Raw genomic sequence first — 22,372 nt, forward strand, 5'->3', positions numbered from 1 at the left:
AAATAAACATCCAACTATAAGTGAACTCTTGGAATGGAACCTCTCAAAGTTGGGGAGTACCTATAGTACAGAATAGTTTCCCAGGTAACTGAGGAAAGATGACACATTTTGCACGCTCCACATACATTTAGCTTTTGTTTTTTACTTGTGTAATTTGAAGACTCTAGAGAGGATAAAATAATACTATTTATGCTTATTTTGAATGTTTGTTGAAGATTACCTCTGAATTTCATAAAAAGTGAATGACTTTTAATTAGGGAGTTTAAGAAATCTTATCACTCATTTTGAAATGAGGCTATGGAAAATTACTTTTACACTCAGGAATTTTATTTTTTAAAAAACCAATAACAACAGCCAAGAACCTTTCTTTTTTCTTTTTCTTTTGCTATTTTAAAAAATACTTATTAGGCCATCAGTAGTCATGTGAAAAAAACATTCTAACTATAGGAAAGTGGTAATTCACAAAAGAATATGATTTCTTAATGTTTGTATTGTACAGTAACCTTTCCTTAAAGCAACCACTGTTATCTGTATGAGGAAGCAGTCACATTGAATGTTCATCGTCCCTATGGGAAGGGGTGTCTGAGAGTCCTCTCACTGTTGCTGCTTTCAGACCGTAACCTCCTTTTGGGGACAGACTGTCTCAGATTTCTTTTAGCACTCCCCAGAGTGCCTTGCACTGGACTCAGGACTTGAGAGGAGCCCGTAAGCTTTCAACATGGCTGCTGGTGGCAGACAATCATAAGTGATACATCTTTGGTTCCCCAGGTCATTTTGACTTGTCTAGTCCAACTGTTTCCTACTGTGTCACAGCTCTGCAGCATCATTTAAAGTTGTAGAACGTAGTAGCAAAGCGGAAAGGGTGTCAGATTTAGGAGGGAGAAGATCTGAATGCAAATCCTGCCTCAGATCCCGGGCAAGTCACTTTCCTCTTCAACTTGCTGGCCTCCAAATTGAAGCTCTACATCTGTAATCTGTTATTGTGTAACCTGCTGTGATGGTCACTACAGTGTATGTAACAACACCTGTGAGAATAAAAGAGAGAGGGATGTTGTGGAAGAACTTGATGAGATCTGCCCAGCTAAGTCCCTTTATCCCCTAATATACCCAATGTGGAAGTGGTCACAGGTGGAGTTTGGCAGAAACTCTCAAAAATAACATGTCTGCTTTGAAAAACAGGAAATGACATTAATTCATAATTTCTTAAAAATATTTAATTCGTACAAATGCTTGCTACAATGAGGAAATTGAAACATCTTTTGAAACTTGAACCCATTGCAACCAAGACATTTAATGTCCTTGCCAAGTAGAAACGCCTGGTGTCTAACAGAGGCAGCATTCTGTTGTAGAATAGGCCCTTAGCTCGGATCTTGGTTCTGCCAGGAGGCAGGGTGGGACTAGAGAAGCTCTGGCTCTGAGACCTGAAGACCTAGGTCAGATCATTCTCCGGATGCTCATTACTTGGATGTGACCTCCGGCAGATAATGCAACTTTCCTGCCTCTTGGTTTCTTCCATTTAAAATGAAAGGGTTGGATTTGATGGCTTCTGATCTCTTTTCCACCTCCAAGTGTGATGATGCTTTACAGGAAAGAATGACAGGAAGTCTTAGGCAGCAGTGTCTAATGGAACAAGGAAAAGGCCAAATCACCTCTGACAACTTATAGATGACCATGGGAGGAAAACAAACAGATGGGAAGTGGAAGTGATTGTCCAGTGTGTTCATATGGATCTCTTCACATCATTGTCATAGTGGAACTACATTTGGATGCTATCAACTCAGTATCCAGTGTGTTATATGAAGCAGGGTCAAGTTGGGATGAATGTTAGGTATGGCTATTAAATACTTAAAGAAAAAAAAATGTATCCAGCTTAAAAGATACTTGGATCAATTGTCAGGATCTCTAAAAGAGAGATTCTAAAGAGAAAAGAAAATATTACACATTAAAAAGACAAGTGGCCAAGAAAACCTTAACTACCGCTGCTTTCTCATCTCTATAAAACTCTAGGATGTTCTATGCATTGAGCGTATCTTGGAAGAAACACAAAAAAGTAAGCTTTATGCAAATGATTTCCTATAATAGACCAAATATTTATAATCATACAGATAAGCATAGAAAATGTAAGAACCAACTGTTGTTTATTAATTTCTTTTAAATATTTAAAGAAATTGAAATCTTGAAGACTTCAGATAAGACATCTCCTACATGTACATATTAAAATTATGCAAAACAGTGAGTTTATAATTATAGGCATAAGTTTGCTGATCCACAGAAAATTGTGTCTTGGAGGATATGAGAGTGATTCTTCATGGATGATGGTTTTACCCATGTTCTTCTTTATAGATGACAAGGTAATTATTGTAAAGTCCCAGAATACTTCAAAAGTCCATAGAAAGGCAACAAAAATAGTTTTAACTATTCACACTAGGAAAACTAAAGTGGATGAAAGTTCATGTATCTAGATTATGAATTACAACTAGACCACAGCCTGTTGAATTAGTCCATTGGCATACTATTTTACGTGGTAAGATAAGATAGCAAGCTGTATCTATAACATAATGGAGGAAAAGATTGAGATGAATTATCCTCGGAAAAATATTATTATTGACCTTACACAAAACTAAATAAGCCTCCCTCTTCAACACAGTTGTTTCCTAATTGACTCTCTATGTCTATAAATCATAGAACATTCTAATTTCAGAAAAATTTAACTTATAACTAATACAGTGAGTAGTGTAACTATAAATATCAAGGTATATAGACCAAGGTATGTAGCATTTTCCGGGGATAACTTGTATTCATAAATATATTTTTAGGACATATATGATAGGACTAGAAAAGGAGACCTATTGGTCATGTAAGGGGAATTAAAGACAATAGATAGACAATCCCAAGTGCTGTTATATCAGCAGCATTAACATATTAAAAGATTAAGAGGAAAGGCTTCTGGCACATTTGGTAGATCCTCGGGGGAAGATTTATGGGGGAAATGTAGACAGGAATCACACATAGGATGAGTTATGAAATGATTATGATTGGGTCAGGTGAAAGGATCACTCCTGAGAAAAATCACAATTCATCAAAATATCATTGTTATCAGTGTTTATTTTTCTATATTGGTCTGCTGGCTATTTTTCAGCACTGTGACAATGATCTTAACCAGCCATTTCATCTTAAATATGGTTCAAGCCTCACAGCCATAAAGAACATGCCATTGTGCATATTGGATTTTGGTCAGAAATTACTCCTTTCTAAACTGACTCTGAATTACTTTTAAGGCAAAGTTTGACTTAACTATCATATAAGGGGAAAAAACAAACAATAGATAAAAATTGCCTATTATCTAGATTATGACCTTAAGTTCGATAGAAAACCACTAGAGTTTGTCAACAAGTTAGTAAACATCAGGTGCCAGCCACTATACTAAGTGCCAGGGTTATGGGGGGGGGCGGAGGGGGGAAGCAATACATAGTCTCTGCATCTCATATATTGGATCCACAGTATATGTGGATTTAAAAGATGGGGCCGACTTGAACAGGAACTAGAGAGTGGGCCCAATTGTTTTGGGAAATTATCTTAGTAATTTCAGAAACAAAGTCCCACCTTTTTTAATACACATAATCTATTTTGGTACGGTCACTAGTCAAGGAATATGAGCGTTCCTGAAGAATAAAAAAATGAATGGCACTCAGAAGACAATGGAGAAAACTGGTGATTAGGAAGAGGCTGCATTATTTAACAAAGAAGGAACTCAAATACGGAGGGAAAGATCATCAAAGAACTGTAAAAGATGAGCTGCTCAGGTTGGGAGAGCAAAGGCTAATAGTTAAGACCAAGGGGTTGTCCTGTTATCCTTGCGATCTTAGGAGAAAGTGAGGAAGGAACTCTAACCTGGACAACTCAGTGGCGAACTTGGGGGGAGACGTAAATAGTAGTCGTTTAAGTTGGACAGAAATGGATGGATTGCATTCTATATTAGAGGGAATATCCACAATGGTGAGATCAAGCAGGATCTTGTTTGTGAGCAGTAATGGGTTAGAGATAATTCTAAAAGCAGACGGTCTCAACTTTAAAAAACGACTTTGAGCAATTTCTTCCCCCACATGATTAGCCTGCCTTACTAATGATGTTTAGTTATGCCCTAGTATTTTATATGAAATATTGACATTAAGAACAAGACTCTGAAACAGATTCCATGGTCTTATCTAACTGTTTCCAACTAATGCCAGAATCATATTTTAGTCCTAAAGTATTTGCCAAATAACTGTAGGATCCAGATGCTTTAGAACTAATGATTATACATTCTGTTGAGTTAGCTTTTTACTTTAAAAAAAAAAATACATTTTATGAGTTCTCCAGAAAAGACACATAACTTTAAGTATCCTCTTAAAGCAAATACCTTTTCAAGGACATAGTCTGTAGATTACTTTAGTTCTTTAAAATAATCACCCTAGTTACAGTGGATTTCATTATAAATGTTATGTTGGAAAAAACCAGAACTATTCAGCTAAGGAAAAAAAAAAAAAAACATATGCATATAAAACTGTGGTTATTCCATACTGTTAAAGTTACCCCTTATAAGGATTTCAATTGTAAAATAATTCTTGGATAATGGATTGGGTTTTTTTTTTTTTTTTAATAGTCACAGTCTGAATTTCATTTTCTTTCAGAGGATTACATCCGTTATGCTCATGGCCTAATATCAGAATATATACCTAAGGAATTAAGTGAAGACTTGGCTAAATACTTAAAGTAAGTATTATTCATGTTTATTTATGCTAAAGAAGTATACTAACTCTGTTACCCAAGAAAAAATTCCCTTACTGTCCAAAAGGAATTGGTTATCAGATAATAATTTTTTATAATAGAGTTTCAACTTATTCTGTGTCAAATACTGTGTGGTTTAGAGACTTTTTTTATGGATTTTGGTAGTTTGACATTCTATACATCAAAACTACTTCATAACAAAGATTGAAATGAAGAGTTCATGTGATTTGGGAAGACAAATTTATTGCATTTACTTTGATCCTCAAATTAGTCTATTTCAATTATCCTATAGATTTTCATTGGGATAATTCAGGAAGGGAAAAATCTAGCTATGGATTACTTTTTTTAAAAATCAGATTTAAAGATTCCATTACATTTCTTTATGAAACAAAAATCATCTTGTAGTAGAAGAAAATTGTAGGTTTGGAAGGGAAAAAATGTTCAGAATCCAGCCAGCACTTGGGCCAATGAGCAAATCATTCATTAGCTTCCTGAGCTTCACTTCCCTCATTTATAAAATGGTGGTTTCAATACTTGCACTTCCCCACAGGATTGTGAGAAAAAGTTTTTCATTTATATGTGAACTGTTGCTACAATTATGTTTATCTATGTATGCTGAGCAGCTAGTTGGTTCAGTGGATAGAGTATTGGGCTGAGAGTCAGGATGACTCATTTTCCTGAATCAAAATCTGATCTCAGACACTTATTAGCTCAGTTGGTATTGAATCTGAGATCCGGAACTCTTCCGAAGGAAGCTTAGTTGCATCCTAAACCTTTTGCTACCTTGGAAGACCTGGATGGCCGTCACAAAAGAGATTAAGTAGGCAACCTATTGCTTGGGACAGTCATATACAAGGTCTGTAACACATTACAAACTAGTGTTTCTCAAATTTCCTATGATGGATACTCTAGACCTTTTTTCAGTTACAGAAAGTATCAAGTCTATGTTAAATTTGTGCATTTGCTTGGAACCTTGCCAGTTCTTTTCTTACTGAACTATGTAGCTCTATTTCCCAATGAAGAATTCATACTAATTAGAAACGATTTCTTTCTCTCTTTGATCCTTTTCCCTCCCAATTTGTATTTTCTTTTTCCTTCCTTTTCTGAAAAACAAACAAAAAAGCAAAATAAACAAGTTTCTCTGTAAAGTCAAAATCAAAAAACTAAATGACTATTTTTGTCAATGGTTACAAGTTGTTAAGTAGACAATGAGTTTTTGGAATCTACTGGATGATCTATATAAATAAAATGAAATTAAATCTTCAGTGATGTGGAGCTTAAATATCAAGGGAATGAGTGTGTGTATGTATATATGTGTGTGTATATATATATATATATATATATATATATATATATATAAAAATGTGGAAATTCTAGCTGAGTTAGAATACAAGTGTAGATTAGATACGGATTAAGCTTGTATTAAAATAATTTTAAGTTTTTATTTTGTTTTTTTTTTTAAATGTGAATGCATTTAATGCATATCCAGAATACTGTTTGGAGGATGGTTAGTATACCTGAATTATTTTTTTCCTCTAACTGTTGAAAGATATGGAAGTGGAATAATTGTTCCTTCATTATCATTTAATGTTGCAGATATTTTTCCTTTCTTTAGATCCTTATTCCAAGGATCTAGATTCAGATCCTTGTTCTGTTATATTATTAGTACTAAGATGGCCTTGGAAAAAGTGAACTTCGGTTTTGTCATTTGTAGAATGGATTTTATAATATTTGTACTGGGTACCACATTTGAATTTATGAGATGTGTGTAAAGTGCTCAGTAAACTATAAAGCTCTATAGGAATATGAGCTCTTATATACTTATTCACTTAATTCAGAAGATTTAAAAGTACAAGTAACCCTGAAGACAATTGAAAGACACACAGTGGGTATAAGTAGCCTGCCATATATCATCAGTGATTATTCATATTCAGGAAGTACCATGAGCAATCATCCATAATATGTATGACCAGAAAAGAAAGTGGTGTGCCTTATAGTAAGGATGGAAGATAACTTGGGTCACTTGAGTACTGGTAGCAAAAACTAGAGGGAAATCTCCAGCATATTGGATGGATTGACCTTGAAGAGCAACTCAAACAAGGGGAAGATGGATCAGAATTGCTCAGGATGAGAAGGCTTGGGGACCTTGAGATCTCCAGCTGTGGAAGGAGTACCCACAGCTCCATGGTTGGTACCAGTAAAATAATGGAAACAACATGAGACAATAGAAAATCTGACGGGTTTGGAATCACAGGAGTGTATCTTACTTCCTGTGTGACCTTAGATAAGTGTTTTCATTTTCCTGGGCCTCAGTTCCTTCATTTGTAAAATGAGGGGTTTGGACAAGATAATTTTTCATGATCTCTGCTGGCCCTCCATCTATGCCCCTAGTAATAGCTCCCATTTTTGTGGTAACTTATGGATTTACAGATGTATCCTTAGAAGCGCTGTCTCTCTCATTTGCATGGTTGATTACTTATTAAGGTCAGTAGAGAGAATCATGAAAATGGAAGCTAAGCCTTGCATTTGTGTAGCCCTTTCATTTGATTGTGGGTAAAAGCCATGACAAAGATCTCTTGTTTTCTTAGGCTTCCAGAACTTTCCACTTCATTGCCTGAGCCTCCATTAAAGGTAAGAAGCTGTGACTAATGCATCTTTGGGGGACTTGGAAAAATATTAAGCTTTTATCACATGAGATTAAACACTGCTTATGTACAATTTTATGCATGCTACACCCACCACACATGGTGTAAGTCTATATGGGATATGGATTACATTCTGCCTACTGTTCATAAGAATTTTGAAAATGTCTAGTTTTGGTAAAGGGGAAGCACTTAAGTTACTCCCAAGGTGGTATCTAAAATGTCACTATAGCTAATGTAGCAGGATAACTTTATAAAACTAACCCAGTGGTGAAATTAAGGGGAAGAAAAAAGAACCCTTTTGCAAGCTTGCTTAAATGTTCTGCATTATTGGTTACAAGAAATACTCTATCCATATAAGTTGAAATTCATTTGATTTACATCTCATTGACACCAGAACATGGGCAACCAGAATATGGTTTTTCCAACACAAAGAACCATTTGTCCAGGAATAATAACCGCATTTGTCTTTATTTTAAACGATTGGGGAAATTTGTGTAGAGTTTTTATCTGTTATTAGGAAAAGTTTTCCTAGTCCAAACAGTCTACAAACCGCCACCCACAGCTGCTGCTCCACAGCCTGGATTACGGCCTGTATCTGCCTCCCAGATCTGGAGGCTAAGGGAATCTAGCCGTAAACAACACCTGATTTTTAAACATGGCCACACACAGGCAACACAAGGGCCTCAGAGAAGTACGCAACTCAGGCACAGGGAAATAAACACTCCAACCAGCTTGTCGTTGGGATCATTTTCTTGGAGCTTGGCTGTAGCCCCTCCAATAATGAATCTCTTGAGAGGGTAAAGGACATGCCATGGATTTCAAACAGCATTTCTTTTACCCTTCCGGATCCAACCCTATACTGCCCATGTTGGAAGTAGCCAATGTTTTCATGACTCTAGCTCTTGGGATACAGAGGCTCTGCAAAGAACATTTAATAACAAGTCTGATTGACACGTTTGACCAGTGACAGTAGTAATCTGCCCTTTATAAGTTATCAAAGTACTAGTTGGATATCTTGTAGGCATATAAAGGATACGCTGAAAGAGTAGAGTTAGTAGATCTAGGACCATCTAGATTCCCATACCAGGCCAGACTGATTTTCTTCAGTCTAATATTTTGCTTTTGAGAACAAAGAACAACTAATGTTAACCCTAAAGAGTTACGGTGGTCCCTGACTTCAGACATCACAGTTTTCATTACTAATTCATTACAGAGCCTACATGAATTTATTAAAACCTATTTATCAAAAAATATCTTTTCCTTTTTTAAAAAATTGTTCAAATAAGGAACATTTAAAAATTCTTTGCCCTTCCAATTATTCCTCCATTAAGCAAATTTAAAAAAAAAAAAAAAAAAACCTCCTAAAGTACATAACTGTATAGTCTGGCAAAACATAAGCCATGTCCAAAAACATATGTCTCATTCTTTATCTTCAGTTCATGAGCAGCATGTTTCACCATTGTCCTTTTGGATTCCTGGTTCAGCCTTGCTTTTTCAGACTTCTAAAGTCTTTCAAACTTGTTTTTGTCTATAATGTTGTTATCATTATTCTCATCAACCTTTCCAGGTTTCTCTAAAGTTGGACATTTCATAATTTTTTATCACACAATAATGGTCCATTTTATTCATGCCACAATTTGATTAACCATTCCCTAATAGGATATGCTAGCTGTTGACCATTTGTGATCACCACAAAAATAATTGCCACATATATTTTTGTATATATATTTTCTTTTTTTCTTTCTTTCATTTCTTTTAGGTTATTGGGTTGAAATGTATGCACAGTTTGGTAACTTACTGGACACAGTTCCAAATTACTTTCTAGGACAGCTGAACTATGTCACAACTGCACCAATCATTCCCTAGTGTATCTATTTTCTGATAGCCTCTTCCCCACCTTACAATCTTTTTACTCACTTGTCATCTTTGCCAGTCTGATAAGTTTTGAGGAGGAACCTCAAAGTGCCTTACTTTGTATTAATATAATTATTAGTGATTTAGAAAATGTTTTTATATGATTGTTAAAAGCTTAGATTTCTTCCTTTGAACATTGCCTCTTTGTATCATACATTTGACATCTTTAGTCTTATAACCGAGTCATTTCTTTATGTATCTTGGAAATGAGACCTTTATCACAGAATATAAAAAATTTCAAATTTTTATCCAAAAAATGAGTTCAATTTCTCTCACATTTCAGAGTTTGAGTTCCACAAATTCACTAATTTCTGTGGAAAAAGTACTTTTCATTTGTCCTAAATTACCATTTTCAAGTTATCTTTTCACATTCTCATTTCCAGAATTTATCTGTATAGTCTTAATTTTATCTTTTAGAAACGTCCATTTTATGCCCTGAGATTTCATCTTCTCACACTGAAGATTACTAATTTTTTTATTAATTTATTTGTCTTTATTAGTTCTTAACTAAAATTAGGACATTTTCACTGTTTTCCAGTCCTTCTTTAACCCCTCCAATTCCATGTCTTATGGTTTGTCAACGAAAGCTGAAAAGGTATGAAAGACATCATTGTTTCCTTCAATGATGGGCAAGTGTTTTCTTTGTTCTCTAATACTGCACTTAATGATGCTCTCTGCACCATATCAATCTTTAGGTCTACTATACACTGGATAAAACTGAAAGAAATACACTCTAATGACTTTTAGGCAAACCACAGGTAAAAACCTACAAGTCTATATTTCTCTCAATACAGGAACTTAGGACTATATGCAGATTTTTTGCAAATCATTTATAAAAAAGTTAAATCTGATTTCAGCACAAGTCCTAATGGACCCTACTGTTTACAATGCTTCATCCAGAGAAGTGCCTGTTTAACCATCCTTCTAATTTCTTCTTGCTGTCTATTTAATATTCTATTTAATAATCTGTCTATTTAAGTGATGGTAACTTCCTATTCTTCCATTTCTCCATTGTTCCTAAACTTAGTCTTCATTTTTACTACAACTTTTATTCATCTTCTCCCTGCTTTCCCAGTCTATCATACCTATTATGGCTTTATCCTGCCTCACCTTGATATCTTGATGCAATAGTTAACCATTTCAGTCTGTATCCTGTCCTCTGTCCTTATGTCCCTTTCTCTCTTCTTTTAATCAATCACATGATCCCATTTCAGACCCTAACCTTGTATTCCCTCTTTCACTCTATGACTAAGAATGACCCAGTAGCTTGAATATGTTCCCTCTTCATCTTCACCCTTTAGCACAGAATCTTCCCTGTGGCCTTAGCTAAAACACCACTTTCTATTTTAAAGTTTTTTCAGTCCCCCAGTGTGTGCTCTTATACAAATTATCTTGTAATTACTTTAAAGTTTATATATTATATTCCCTGATAGAGTGTAAACTTTCTTGAAGGCAAGAACTGCCGTTTTTTTTTTTTTTTTTTCTTTTTAATTCCCAGCATTTAGAACAACATCTTGCTTATGGTTAGTTCTTAATAAATGTTTAAGGCAATATTCGATCCACCATGATAAAAAAAAAAAAAAAAAAACCCACATTCCCTATTTCCATGGTGACTTTGTTTTTTATAACTAAAAATCTAAATATATATGTAATAGTAGTGGTTTGTTTAATATGTGCACAGACTTTGCTAACTGTTGTACCAAGAGTAGTGAGAGCCAGGAGCTCACAATGTTTGTTTTTCGTTGTTATAAATAATTATTGCAGTATTTATATGGTGTTGATCCCTGAGCCCATCTAAACAAGTCAGTCATCATCTTATGAAGAAATTCATATTCGAAGCAAATGGTTTTCATTTTGGAAATTCAACCATTCAACTTTTTTATGGGATAAACCCATTAAAAAGAAACTGATATCATCTAAACTTAAAATGTTTTAACACTTTAACAGGAATATTACTATAAACAACCTCACAGCTTGAAATTTTTTAATCCAAATCTGAAGATGTAGGCCCTATGAATAAACTTGTAAATTAGTAAACTAGTAAATTAGTAAACTAAAATATACCAGATGGTATTGGGGGGGGGGGGGTTCCTCCCAGAAAAGCTCCTTTTCAGAATTTTCTAGACCCCAGAGCTATTGGTGAATTTAAATTTAAAATGTACCTCCTAAAAGAACCAGGTCTTTGGATTCAAAGAGGTTTATGTGTGTTTTTTTAAGACTCTTGTGGACATGTTTTCTGACATTTGTTTACCTCTGCACACCAAGAAACAAAATGTTATTAATATAATTAAAATCTACTAATAATCATTAATATATTATAAAATATTAATAGTATATTCACATTTCACTGGGAGAAATAATAAAAGAGAAGCATTTTTTAATTCTCTCTGAATTCTGCATTAAGATATCTGCTTTTATCCATGAGTTACAAAACTTGTCATAAGCCCCATCACTCAAAAACCATTGTATGCAGAAATCGGAGGGTCAGGGATAGGCCATGCTCAGAGAACAAACTGGAAACAATTCTAGGATCAGCCTCCTTGGGAATGTCCGGTACAGATCTCTCCCCCAGGTGTCTCCATGGAGGTTATTCCTTTCTGCTTTTGTTTTGGAATCCAGTTTCTAGGAACTCCTACTTCTTGCAAGCTCTGTTCTCTAAGGAATGCACCTTCTGTGTTTAGAGTGCTGCCTCTGTTTGTTTAGCTTCTTGGAAATGTGAGCCCACCCTCTGGCTCTTGACAAGACATCCACTTACATTTGGGCACAAGGTCAATTTTAAAAGTATAAATATTAACCTGTGTAAATACTTGACTGTTGCCAGTGGGGTCTGATGGGAGGATCATAGCACTGTTTGTTGAGGAAAGTAAATGGGGTTGTAATTCCAGCTCTGCCAGAGAAATCCCTTGAGTAATCACCTAACCTGTCCGTGCCTTGATTTCCCTGTTTAAAATGTGATGTTACTAATATCTGACCTAACCCCCTCGTATGGTTCTGATGTGGATAAGCGCAGGACAGTGAATATAAAACTGTAATTATGACCAAGTGTGATTCTAAAGAAAAGATTAATCCCTGCTTTATAGAGGTCAGGGAGAGGAAGGGCCTGTGGGTATGTAACACTGTATATGTTGTCAGACACAGTCAGTGTATTGGCCAGTTTTAGGTTGGTGCTTTTGGTCTCTTTCATTCATTGTTACAAGGGATGACTCTGGAATAAGGATTTGGAAGTGAATATGACATAAAAACAGCAGACAACAATTGTTTTTGAAGCGAATTTAAAAATCAGGCTATATAAGATAGTTTCAGGTATATTATTAGTACCCATACAGGTGTCAAGGGGAAGGTGGGTGGTCAGTGCAGAGAGTTCTGGGCCTGGAATCAGGAAGACCATCCTTTTAGAGCCTAAATCGGTCTCTTCCTGGCTGAGTGATCCTGAGTAAGTCACCTAATAAGTGAGCTGGAGAAGGAAATAGCAAGCCTCTCCAGCGTCTCTGCCAGGAAAATCTCAGTGAGTCACACCCAAGTGGAGAATGCTCGGCAGCAGAGTGGGTTCGTGAGCAGGGCCCCTCTGTCACCAGAGTCCGGGTCCGGGCTATGCAGGTAGGCGGGATCCTCTTTCTGGGCCCGACGTTTACTTGTGTGATGTGTGGTGGATGACGCCGCAATTGTCCATCGCCTCCCGTGTGCTGACATTGGGTCAGGGCTGGGCTGAGTGAAGGACAGCCGAGAAGGGGATCGGGGTGGCAGCTGGCCGTGAATCACGGTGACATTTGATGCAGCTCCATCGTTCTGACCTTGCAGAAAAGGAAGGCATCAGACGGCCCTGTAGAAGCTGAGGAAGACTACACTAAGTTTAACAGTATAGACCTGAAGACTAAAAAGGTACGTGACAGGGCGCCACTGCTGCTTAGCAGGTGCTAGCTTTCCAGGGAGAGCTTCTCTCCTGTCATGGAGTCTTTGGCCAGGAAGCAAGCCTCTGGTCCTTGTGATACAGATGAAGGGACTGCCGCTTAGTGAGCCAGAAGGACTGAGTGCAGGCCCAGGGACTGTCTCCACTGCTGTCCCTGGATCAACTTCACTTCATTCTGAGCAGCTTAAGGCACTGGGTTTGTTTGTTTTATATTTGCTTGTCCATAACCTCACCCTCATGCCCTCACCAATGACAGTCACAGGCCCCTAAACCTTGAAATAAGTGTCAGGTGATAGTCAGGGGCAAATCCCTCCTGTTAAAACAGAAGGACAGACAATACTACCTTAACCTTCCCCTTTTTTTGTTCATAGATTCATTGTTCTAGAACTGTGATGTCAGATAAGAAAACCAGTATTTGGGGGCAGCTAGCTGGTGAAATGAATAGAGCACCAGCCCTCAAGTGAAGTCTTGAGTTCAAATCCAGTCTTACTTACTAGCTGTGTGATCCTGAATAAGTCACTTAATCCATTTTGCCTCAATTTCCTAATCTGTAAAATGAGCTTGAAAAGGAAATGACAGAATACTCCAATATCTGCCAAGAAAACCAGAAATGAGGTCACAAAGAGTCAGACGCAACGGGGGAAAAATGAATGAACAACAATAAAATTGTTATTTTTGTATATTTCCCAGTTATATTTTAACCTGATTCTTCTGCATTCCTTGAGTTTGATACCTCACTCTAGAAGAGAATTTTGTCCATCTATTCTCTACCTCTAAGAATCATTACAAACAGTGTATTTATTTTGAAGACCCTCAGCAGCTCAGTCTGTCCCTCTCTTAAACATTCTTTAACTCCTAACAGTTGCTAATTTTTTTCCCTTTTCCTCAACTTCAAATTGCTTCAACTTTGTGAAGCACATGGCAAGTAGTCCAAGTCTTATGCTTATTTAAGATATTCAGAATTTTTGTAGTGGGGAAAAATTAGTGCCCTATTCTTCACCTCTCCTATCATACACTGGAGTGGTGGGCAACAAGAAGGCAAAGGAAGTTGGTCTGCCAGGAAGGCACACTGAAATGTGTTGTTTTTCACTATCCTTTTTGTTGCTATTATTGTTTTTTTGTTGCCTTTTATAAAGGACAAAACAGAAAGGAAGCTTAGAGATCATGTATTACGTTTTATCAAATAATCACTTTAAAATGCTTCAATTAGAATTTTATTTTTTACATTTTCAGTCATATGGACTGCCTTTTTTTGTGGAGCCTCAACATTCTTTTTCCATCTATGTTGAAAGCAAAGCATTGAAATAAACAATTGGCTTCTATTTGCTTCCTGTTGGTTCTGGCTGTAGCATGTAGCAAAAAAAAAAAAAAAAAAAAAAAAAACTACCAAAAGCCAGACAGCAGGAAAATACAGCAACTTAAATTCAGAATTGTTAGACATTAGCTTTTGAAAATACCATTTACAAAGCACTTCTTTGACAGCTCCCCTCCCCCTGACAAAATTTTTAAGGAAACTATCCTCATATCCCCATGATGCTTTGCAAATACTGGTCATCTTTTGAATATTATCACCTCCTTTTTAGTTTCCCATAGAGTTTAAGAATAAAATCAAATGGTAAATGAGTGTGAATTATTCATTATCTGTAAGACAAGGCTGTAATTCAGCCCTCTGACAGCACAGAGTGTTGGATCATAGGGAGATTGAGCTGCTGTATGTGTCACTTCTATTGTCTGCATCACTGCCCTTAATATACCCTCAAGAATGATTCTCCCAAAGTAAGCCATTGGCTGCAATCTTCCCTTCTAACAGAAGGAGACGGTTTTGCCTTCTGGCTCTTTTTAGAATGTTCTGTGCTTCTTAGGTCTGAGTTCTGAATAGAATTCAAAACTAGATTTTTGTTGAGTAATCACACCCTTACGAAGCATGTAGCCGTGAAGGCTATAATTCCCATTAATAGACCTTGAGATGTGTGTACCATGCTGTGGTTTTACACATAGGATTTTCAAAGGGTGACTGTCTTACAGCTTTACTGATTCAATTTCTCCCTCTCATTTTTATTAACAGACAAATAGCAAAATGACTGCAGCTCAGAAGGCTCTGGCTAAAGTTGACAAGAGTGGAATGAGAAGTATTTCCACCTTTTTTGGCACAAAAACTAAAGCAGGAAAATAAAGATATTAAAGCCTTTTTAAAATCTAGATGAACTTTTTCTGGTGTTTTTATATCTATTCATCTATCTCTCTGTCTACCCTGTCCCCATTCCCCCTTTTCCAATAAAATAAAATATGATATCTCAGAAGAGATATTGTAGTGTTATTTAAATTTTTCATTCAACAGAATTATGTCTAGGAGATTTCTGTGTTCCAGAACACACAAAAAAGGGCATATGTTTTGGAAACTCTCTAACCAGAGGGTCATATTTAACAAAAAAAAAAAAAAAAAAAAAGCTTTTTCAGAAATTTCACAGTCAGTGGTTTGTATTTTATACCCCTGCCTCTTTTGAGGATTGGGTAAGGGAGGAGGGTAGGGATGGGTTGATTGGCAAGAAGGAGAAAAATAATCAAGTGAATAGAATTAACATACAGCCATACAGTTTCTTCAGTAAACACATACATTATAAACGTTTGGATGGATGGATGATTCTCTATGGAACTTTGATGGCTTGTGAGCGTAACAATATGATTTTCATGGTCTTCTTGAGAGAAATTAACCAAATCCCAAAGGTGTTAAATTAACTAGGCATTTATGGCCTCACTGCCCCTTCAGGATGCCACATGGGGAATCTGGGGGCAATCAAGAGTAGGATGCCCCTTCCTGGCAAGCCTTTTTCCTCCATATGTTTTTAAAGCAGGTCAATTCGCGTTTGGTGAGAAATGGAGCACAAAAAGCTTGGAAACAGATGGTTGGTAGGGCTGAAAACAGAGACCTCTGGTGTGATGATGTGGGAAGTGAGAATAAGACTCAAAAGGAAAACATAAGTTATAAGGTAAAGAATACCGAGAAAGGAAAAATCCAGGGGCCACCAAGTTAGAGGATTGGAGCCAGGACCAGGAGGTAAGCTGGATCTCTGCAAGGAGCAGGGGATGGCTCATTAAGGTTCAACTATTTTAGCTTCTGCCTTGCCTGTCATTCTTAAGTTCTGAGGGAGATGAATATTCTGAGCACGTTCAGTCGATATACTCAAGTCCAATCCAAAGGCACTACAAATGTTCATTAAAAAATTTTTAGAACTTCTTCCTGTCTTCTGTACCCCCCCATACCAAGTTTGTATTTAACAGAAAGACCAATGTGATAGAATATCAGATATTTGAAGAAAATTGCCATTCTCTTCTCCTAACCTTGAGTCTTGTTGAAGCTGAAAATCCCCAGTTCCTTCAACTGGTCCTTATATAATAGGAACTCAGTGACTCATTCTCTCCAGCTTAGACTGATCCCTTTTAATGTTTGTGCCTTCCCTCACCAGTAATCTCCAATTTACAGAGACTTCTAGGTAGTGACAGTGGATAGAGCGCTGGATTTGGAGTCAAGAAATTCCGAGTTCATATATGACCTTGAACACCTACTTAACTGTGGGACCCTGACCAAGGTACTTAATCTCCTGTCTGCTTCAATTTTTTTATCTGTAAAATGGGAATCATAAATAATACCTATCTCCTTGTATTGTTGTCAGGATAAAATGATAGGATATTTGTAAAACATGGTGATGGTGTGGCTTGTTCAATGAATAGTAAGGAGGTTAGTGTCATTGGATCAAAGAATACGTGACTAGAGGGTGTAAGATGTAAGAAAACTGGAAAAGGGGCAAAAAAGTAGCTTGTGAAGAGCTTTGAAAGACAAAAAGGATTTTATACGTTTTTCTTGGAGGTGATGGTCAATAATAGCAAACATTTATTAAGCACCATTATTAATTATTAATGTGCCTGTACAGATCTAAGCTCTAGGGATATAAATATGAAAAACAAATAGAGAACCATAGGAGTTTATGAAGTGGGGGACAAAGGTGCATGACATGATTGGATTTGCACTTTAGGAAAATTAGCTTGGCAATTGAATGGAGGATGGACTGGAGTGGGGAGATAATTTAGGTAGAACCCCCAGCAGGTTATTACAGTAGTCCAGGAATAGTGTCAAAAATGCTGTATTAGGGTGATGGGAGGGAGTGTATCCAAGAGATGTCTTGAAGGTAAAACTGGTAGGCCTTGACAACAGATTGAATATGGGGGTGGGATGGGAGATAGGAATTGAGGAGAGTCTAGGACACAGGGAGAATAGTGTTCTCGACAGTAGTAGTAAAGTTGAGGCAGAGGGAGGGTTTGGAGGAAAAGTTGCATTCATTTTTGATATGTTGAGTTTAAAATGCCCAATTTAAGATGTCTGAAAGGTGAGTGGAGATTCTAGACTAAAGGTTAGCAGAGAGGATAAGTAGATCTGAAAATCATCACATAGATGATAATTAAATCATAGAAACTGATGAGATCACCAATTCACATATCTCTGGGACATTCCATTGGAAATTCCTCCTACAGTAACATGAAACTATAGATGACCACTCCATTCAGTCCATCCAGTTGTACTACTGTTTGACTAATTACTTCATGTTTTTTCTCCACAAGAATTAGTATGAGGTATTTTATTGAATGCTAATGTAGTATGAAAGTAAATTATCTACAATATTCACCTAATCTTCTAGCTTATTAAATCTATCAAAAAAGGAGACTAGCCTGGCTTGCCTTAATTTTATTGACTATGTGCTGGGTTCTTTGGAATTATTGCTTCCTTTCAACTATCTCTTTAATAGTGGTCTTTAATTTTGCTGACAGAAGTCCAGTTAGATGGCCTATGAGTTATATATGCCATTGTCTTCCTCTTTCAAAAAATTGACTTATCTGTTTCTAGTCATCTGTAATTCTCCTGTTTTGTTTTTTTTTTTATGGTGATGACTTCGCAATCATCTGTCCCTGTTTTTTCTCCTCAGTATTCAGATATATCTTTCACCTTGAGCTGGTATGGTTTGAAGGCATCAGAGGTAACACCTTGCTATCTTACTGTCTCCTTATTTTAGATGGCAATCCCATAAACCTCTTTTGTTTTTCACCTTCAAGGCGAAAGGACAAAAGAAAAGCAGAGAATTGGTCATTTTTGGCTTCTCTCAAGTCAGTTACCATTTCCACATGTGTCCCAAGCATCTCTCCTTTTCCTTCTTTGATCCTTCCTTTCCCTGAGAGAGCTTACACAACACAAGAGTTTTTTTTCCCCCTTTACTTTTCCTCCTCAGTTTCAGCTCATTTAGATCTTTGGTTCTCTCAACATTGTTCTTACAGTATATTAGACATGTTTTTGTATTTATACTTAGTAACTTACTCTTGTTTATGTCTTCTATAATTTAAGTTGACAGATAAATTCTTAGTTCATTCACATTGGTCTCTTGAGACAATTTCCATTTTTTCTCCTTATTGGAATCATTCTTATATGAAGATAGGATGGGGATAAGTGCATGACCTATGATTTCTTTGGGATGGGGAACTTCTAGATAGACACTTCCTCTGCCAAAGCCAGTAGCTTAGCTTTCCTGCAACTTAAAGAATTAGACAGCTGCTAGGATACTGGAAGTAGAAGTCAATTGCCCAAGAATAGACACTCATAGTTCAAATCTGACCTCAACATCCCTAGTTGTGTGACCCCGGGCAAGTCACTTAAATTCTGTTTACCTTGTTTTCTCATTTGTAAAAGGGGGATAATAATAGCACCCAACTTTGTTAGAATAGTTAAATTGTTGTGAGGATAAAATAAGATGATAACTGTAAATTGCTTAGCATAATGCCTGGTACGTAGTGATCACTATATAAATGTTGGTTGTTATTATTATAACTATTTCTCAGAGGCAACACTTGAATTCAAGTCTTTATGATTCCAAGACCAGCTATCTCTCTGTCATTTTGTTTAACCTTTTTGTGTGTCTTGGGCTTCTTTAGCACTCTGGAAAAACATATTATTGTTCTCAGAATATTTTTAAATAATTAAAGGAAATGTGAAGTTTTAGTTAGAGATTAGTGGAAATAAATGTTATATGTATATATATATATATATATATATATATATTATATACATATGTGTGTATTCTGAACCCCTTTGGCAGCCTGACGAAGCCTAGTATTTGCAGAATAATATTTTTAGATAATTAAAAGAAATGTGAGATTTTAGTTAAAGTTTAGTAAATATAACATTAAACATAATACACACACATATATAAACCATACATGTCCTACATATAAATATGCATGTATGTAGGTATGTGTGTATATCTTCCATCCCAGTTCATAGGCCCCCTGAAATCACTTCTTGGACCATATGTTAAGATTTCTTGCAATATACACCATCCTGGGTCTAGGAATATAATAGCTAGAAATTAGCATCAGCAAGAAATAGTTAACAAATCAGCTGTGCCTATTTGGCTTATCCCTCTCAACCATAGTTCTCCACTGGCTCTGCTTCTAAACCACATCCCCTCTTCTGCCCTTACCAGTTCTGCATTTCCTCTAGCTCTTTTCATTACATTAATTTTTTCACTCTCTTTTCTTTCCACTACTTTATTCTTTCTTTGCCTTCTTTGGATCAGCTTAGCGGCAGCTGGATAATAAAAATAATTCACTTTTGCTAGATAATAAAAATAATTATCTTTTTCTTATTTGTAGTCTCAGTGTTTGGCATAGTGCCTATAGCACATAGTAGGTGTTTTGTAAATGTTTATTGCACTGTAATTAGAGGGTATAGACTTTTCACTCACGATCCACTATTTAACAATTGAGCAGATAACAACCAGATTCACCTAATCATTCTCTACTTACAGGCCTATAAATGGGCATAAGTATATGTATGTATATACACATATATATGAGTATTATGTTCACATATATGTATATGTGTGTGTTTACATGCATAATTTAAATTTTTTTTCAGGGCAACCCATGTAGGGAAAGAGATTATATAAACTTCACTGATTTCTGGGTTCTGTCCATTCTGATTTTCTGCCCCACACACTCTACTCAATTCTTTCCTGCCAGCCTTTTAAAAGAGCCAAACTCTGGCAGTACCCTCTTCTCAGGGAGAAGTGTCAGTATCTAAGATAAAAGTCTGCCTCTGTGCCATGCTAGCCTGGCTGTAGGTAACCTGAGTCTGTTCTCACTCCTGCTGGGTTTTTCTGCTTTCATTCCTGCAGACCTCCCAACTGCTTGAATCTTTGACCATCTGCTTTGCCCTCTCCCTCTTATCCAGGATTTGTGCCCCACTTTGTCCTTGCTTTGACTTTTGGTCCAGACTATTTCTCTGATTTTCTTGGCCCTAACTTTCCACCCTTTTTAGTATTGGTATCCCCTTCCATTTTCAACACAGATAGAGGCCTACAATATGGGAAAATAGGATACTACAATGGAAAGCACTGGATTTACAGTCAGAAGTCAAATCTTAGATCTAATGATTAATGATTGACCTTGGATGAGTCCCCTAAGGTCTTAGGACCTCAAATTCTTTATCTATAAAATAAAGGATTTGAATTCCATTGAGATCTAGAGCTGTGGTCCTCAAACTTTTTAAATAGGGGGCCAGTTCACTGTCCCTCAGACTGTTGGAGGGCTGGACTATAGTAAAAACAAAACCTTTGTATTGTGGGCCTTTAAATAAAGAAACTTCATAGCCCTGGGTGAGGGGGATAATCATCCTCAGCTGCCACATCTGACCCACGAGCCAGTTTGAGGATCCCTGATCTAGAGAATCAGTGTGGTAGGAGAGCACTGAATTCAAAGTCACAAGATTTTAGATTTAAAGCTGGAAGGAATCTCTCATTGGTCATTGAATTCAGCTCCACATTTTACAGATGAGGAAATTGAGGCTCAAGGAAGTTACACAATTTGCCCAAAGTCTCACATGAAAATGTGACAGCAAATGTGACTTTGTTGCAATACTAGAAATTTAACCCAGGTCCTTTGACACCAAGCCTGAATTTTCCACTCATTTTTGTGCCTGAAACTAACTCTCTCCCTCTCTCCTCTTTCCTTCCCTCTCTCCTTTTTTCTGTCTGCCTCCTTCCTTGTCTTTCTCCTTCCTTCTGTCTGCCTCCCTCTCTGTCTCTGGTTTCCTCCCTTTCCCTTTCCCTCTCCCTCTTCTTCTCCTTCTTCATCTCCCTTCTCTCTCATCTATTCTCATTAGTCCAATGACTCCCAGGGCTAGTACTTTCTCTCCTGAGCTCTAATCCCACATCTTCAGCTGCCTATTGAGCATCCACACCTGGTTGACCCTTAGGAACCAAACACAACAATCTAAAACAATTCTTATTTTCCCTCTTAAAACCATCTGTCTTCCAGGCTTTCCTTTTTGTGCTGAGGGTTCCACCATCCTTCTAGTCACTCTTGGAATCATCTTCAATTTTTTTCTTTCTTTTCAACCCATCCATTGGTTGATGATTCTACCTCTACAAAATTACTTGCATTCATCCTGTTCTCTTCACAAATAGCCACTATTCTTGTTTACTTAGTTCAGGACCTTTTCCCCTCTCATCAAAACTATCACAATTGCCTCCTAATTGGATTCCCAGCTTCTACTCTTTCTTTCTTCAATCCTTAATCCACGTAGCTGCAAAAATAATTTTCCTGAAGCAAAGATCTAATCATGACATTATCTTGATCAAGAAATTAATGGTTCCCAATAGCCTCTAGGAAAAAACACAGATTCCTTATTTGAACATTTAAGATTGTTCACAGTATGACGTCAGCCTACCTTAATATGTTTTATTACTCCCCTGCATAAGCTCTGTGTTATAACCATATTGGCTGAATCTTGTTTCCTGAACTCAACCTCCATTCTTCTCTCTCTATGTCTTCTCACAGACTGCCTACCATGTTCCAATACCTTACCTCCCACATTTTTGCCATTGAGAATCCCTAATTTACTTTGAGATTTTGCTATGGAAAGGCTTTCCTTCTCCCCTTAGCTGTTAGTGTTCAATCATCCATACTCATATCTGTGTGTTTTATCCTCCGAGCAATTTCCATATAATTCTTTGTTTTCACACAGATGGGTGAAGAGTTTCTAAACCTGTTTTTCCTGTTTTCTTATTAGGATCTTAGAAACAGATCACTTCCAAAA

General features: G+C 36.7%; 1 protein-coding gene across 4 annotated transcripts in view; it reads left to right on the top strand.

Moving 5' to 3' along the window:
- RNASEH2B (ribonuclease H2 subunit B) overlaps positions 1 to 22,372 on the top strand; it is a 79,384-nt gene that overhangs the window by 51,490 nt on the left and 5,522 nt on the right. For 2 of the 4 annotated variants that reach the window (XM_012545262.3, XM_031961959.1), the window contains exons 8-12: positions 4,671 to 4,752; positions 7,356 to 7,398; positions 9,865 to 9,921; positions 13,125 to 13,205; positions 15,299 to 15,535. In XM_012545262.3, the coding sequence (XP_012400716.1) occupies positions 4,671 to 4,752; positions 7,356 to 7,398; positions 9,865 to 9,921; positions 13,125 to 13,205; positions 15,299 to 15,406 (371 nt within the window). In that variant the 3' untranslated portion in view covers positions 15,407 to 15,535. Of the gene's footprint in view, positions 1 to 4,670; positions 4,753 to 7,355; positions 7,399 to 9,864; positions 9,922 to 13,124; positions 13,206 to 15,298; positions 15,536 to 22,372 lie in introns of those variants that run through there. The other 2 variants (XM_012545263.3, XM_031961960.1) reach the window with 2 other exon arrangements.

This window comes from Sarcophilus harrisii, chromosome 3, assembly GCF_902635505.1.
Source record: "Sarcophilus harrisii chromosome 3, mSarHar1.11, whole genome shotgun sequence".
Lineage (NCBI taxonomy): Eukaryota > Metazoa > Chordata > Mammalia > Dasyuromorphia > Dasyuridae > Sarcophilus > Sarcophilus harrisii.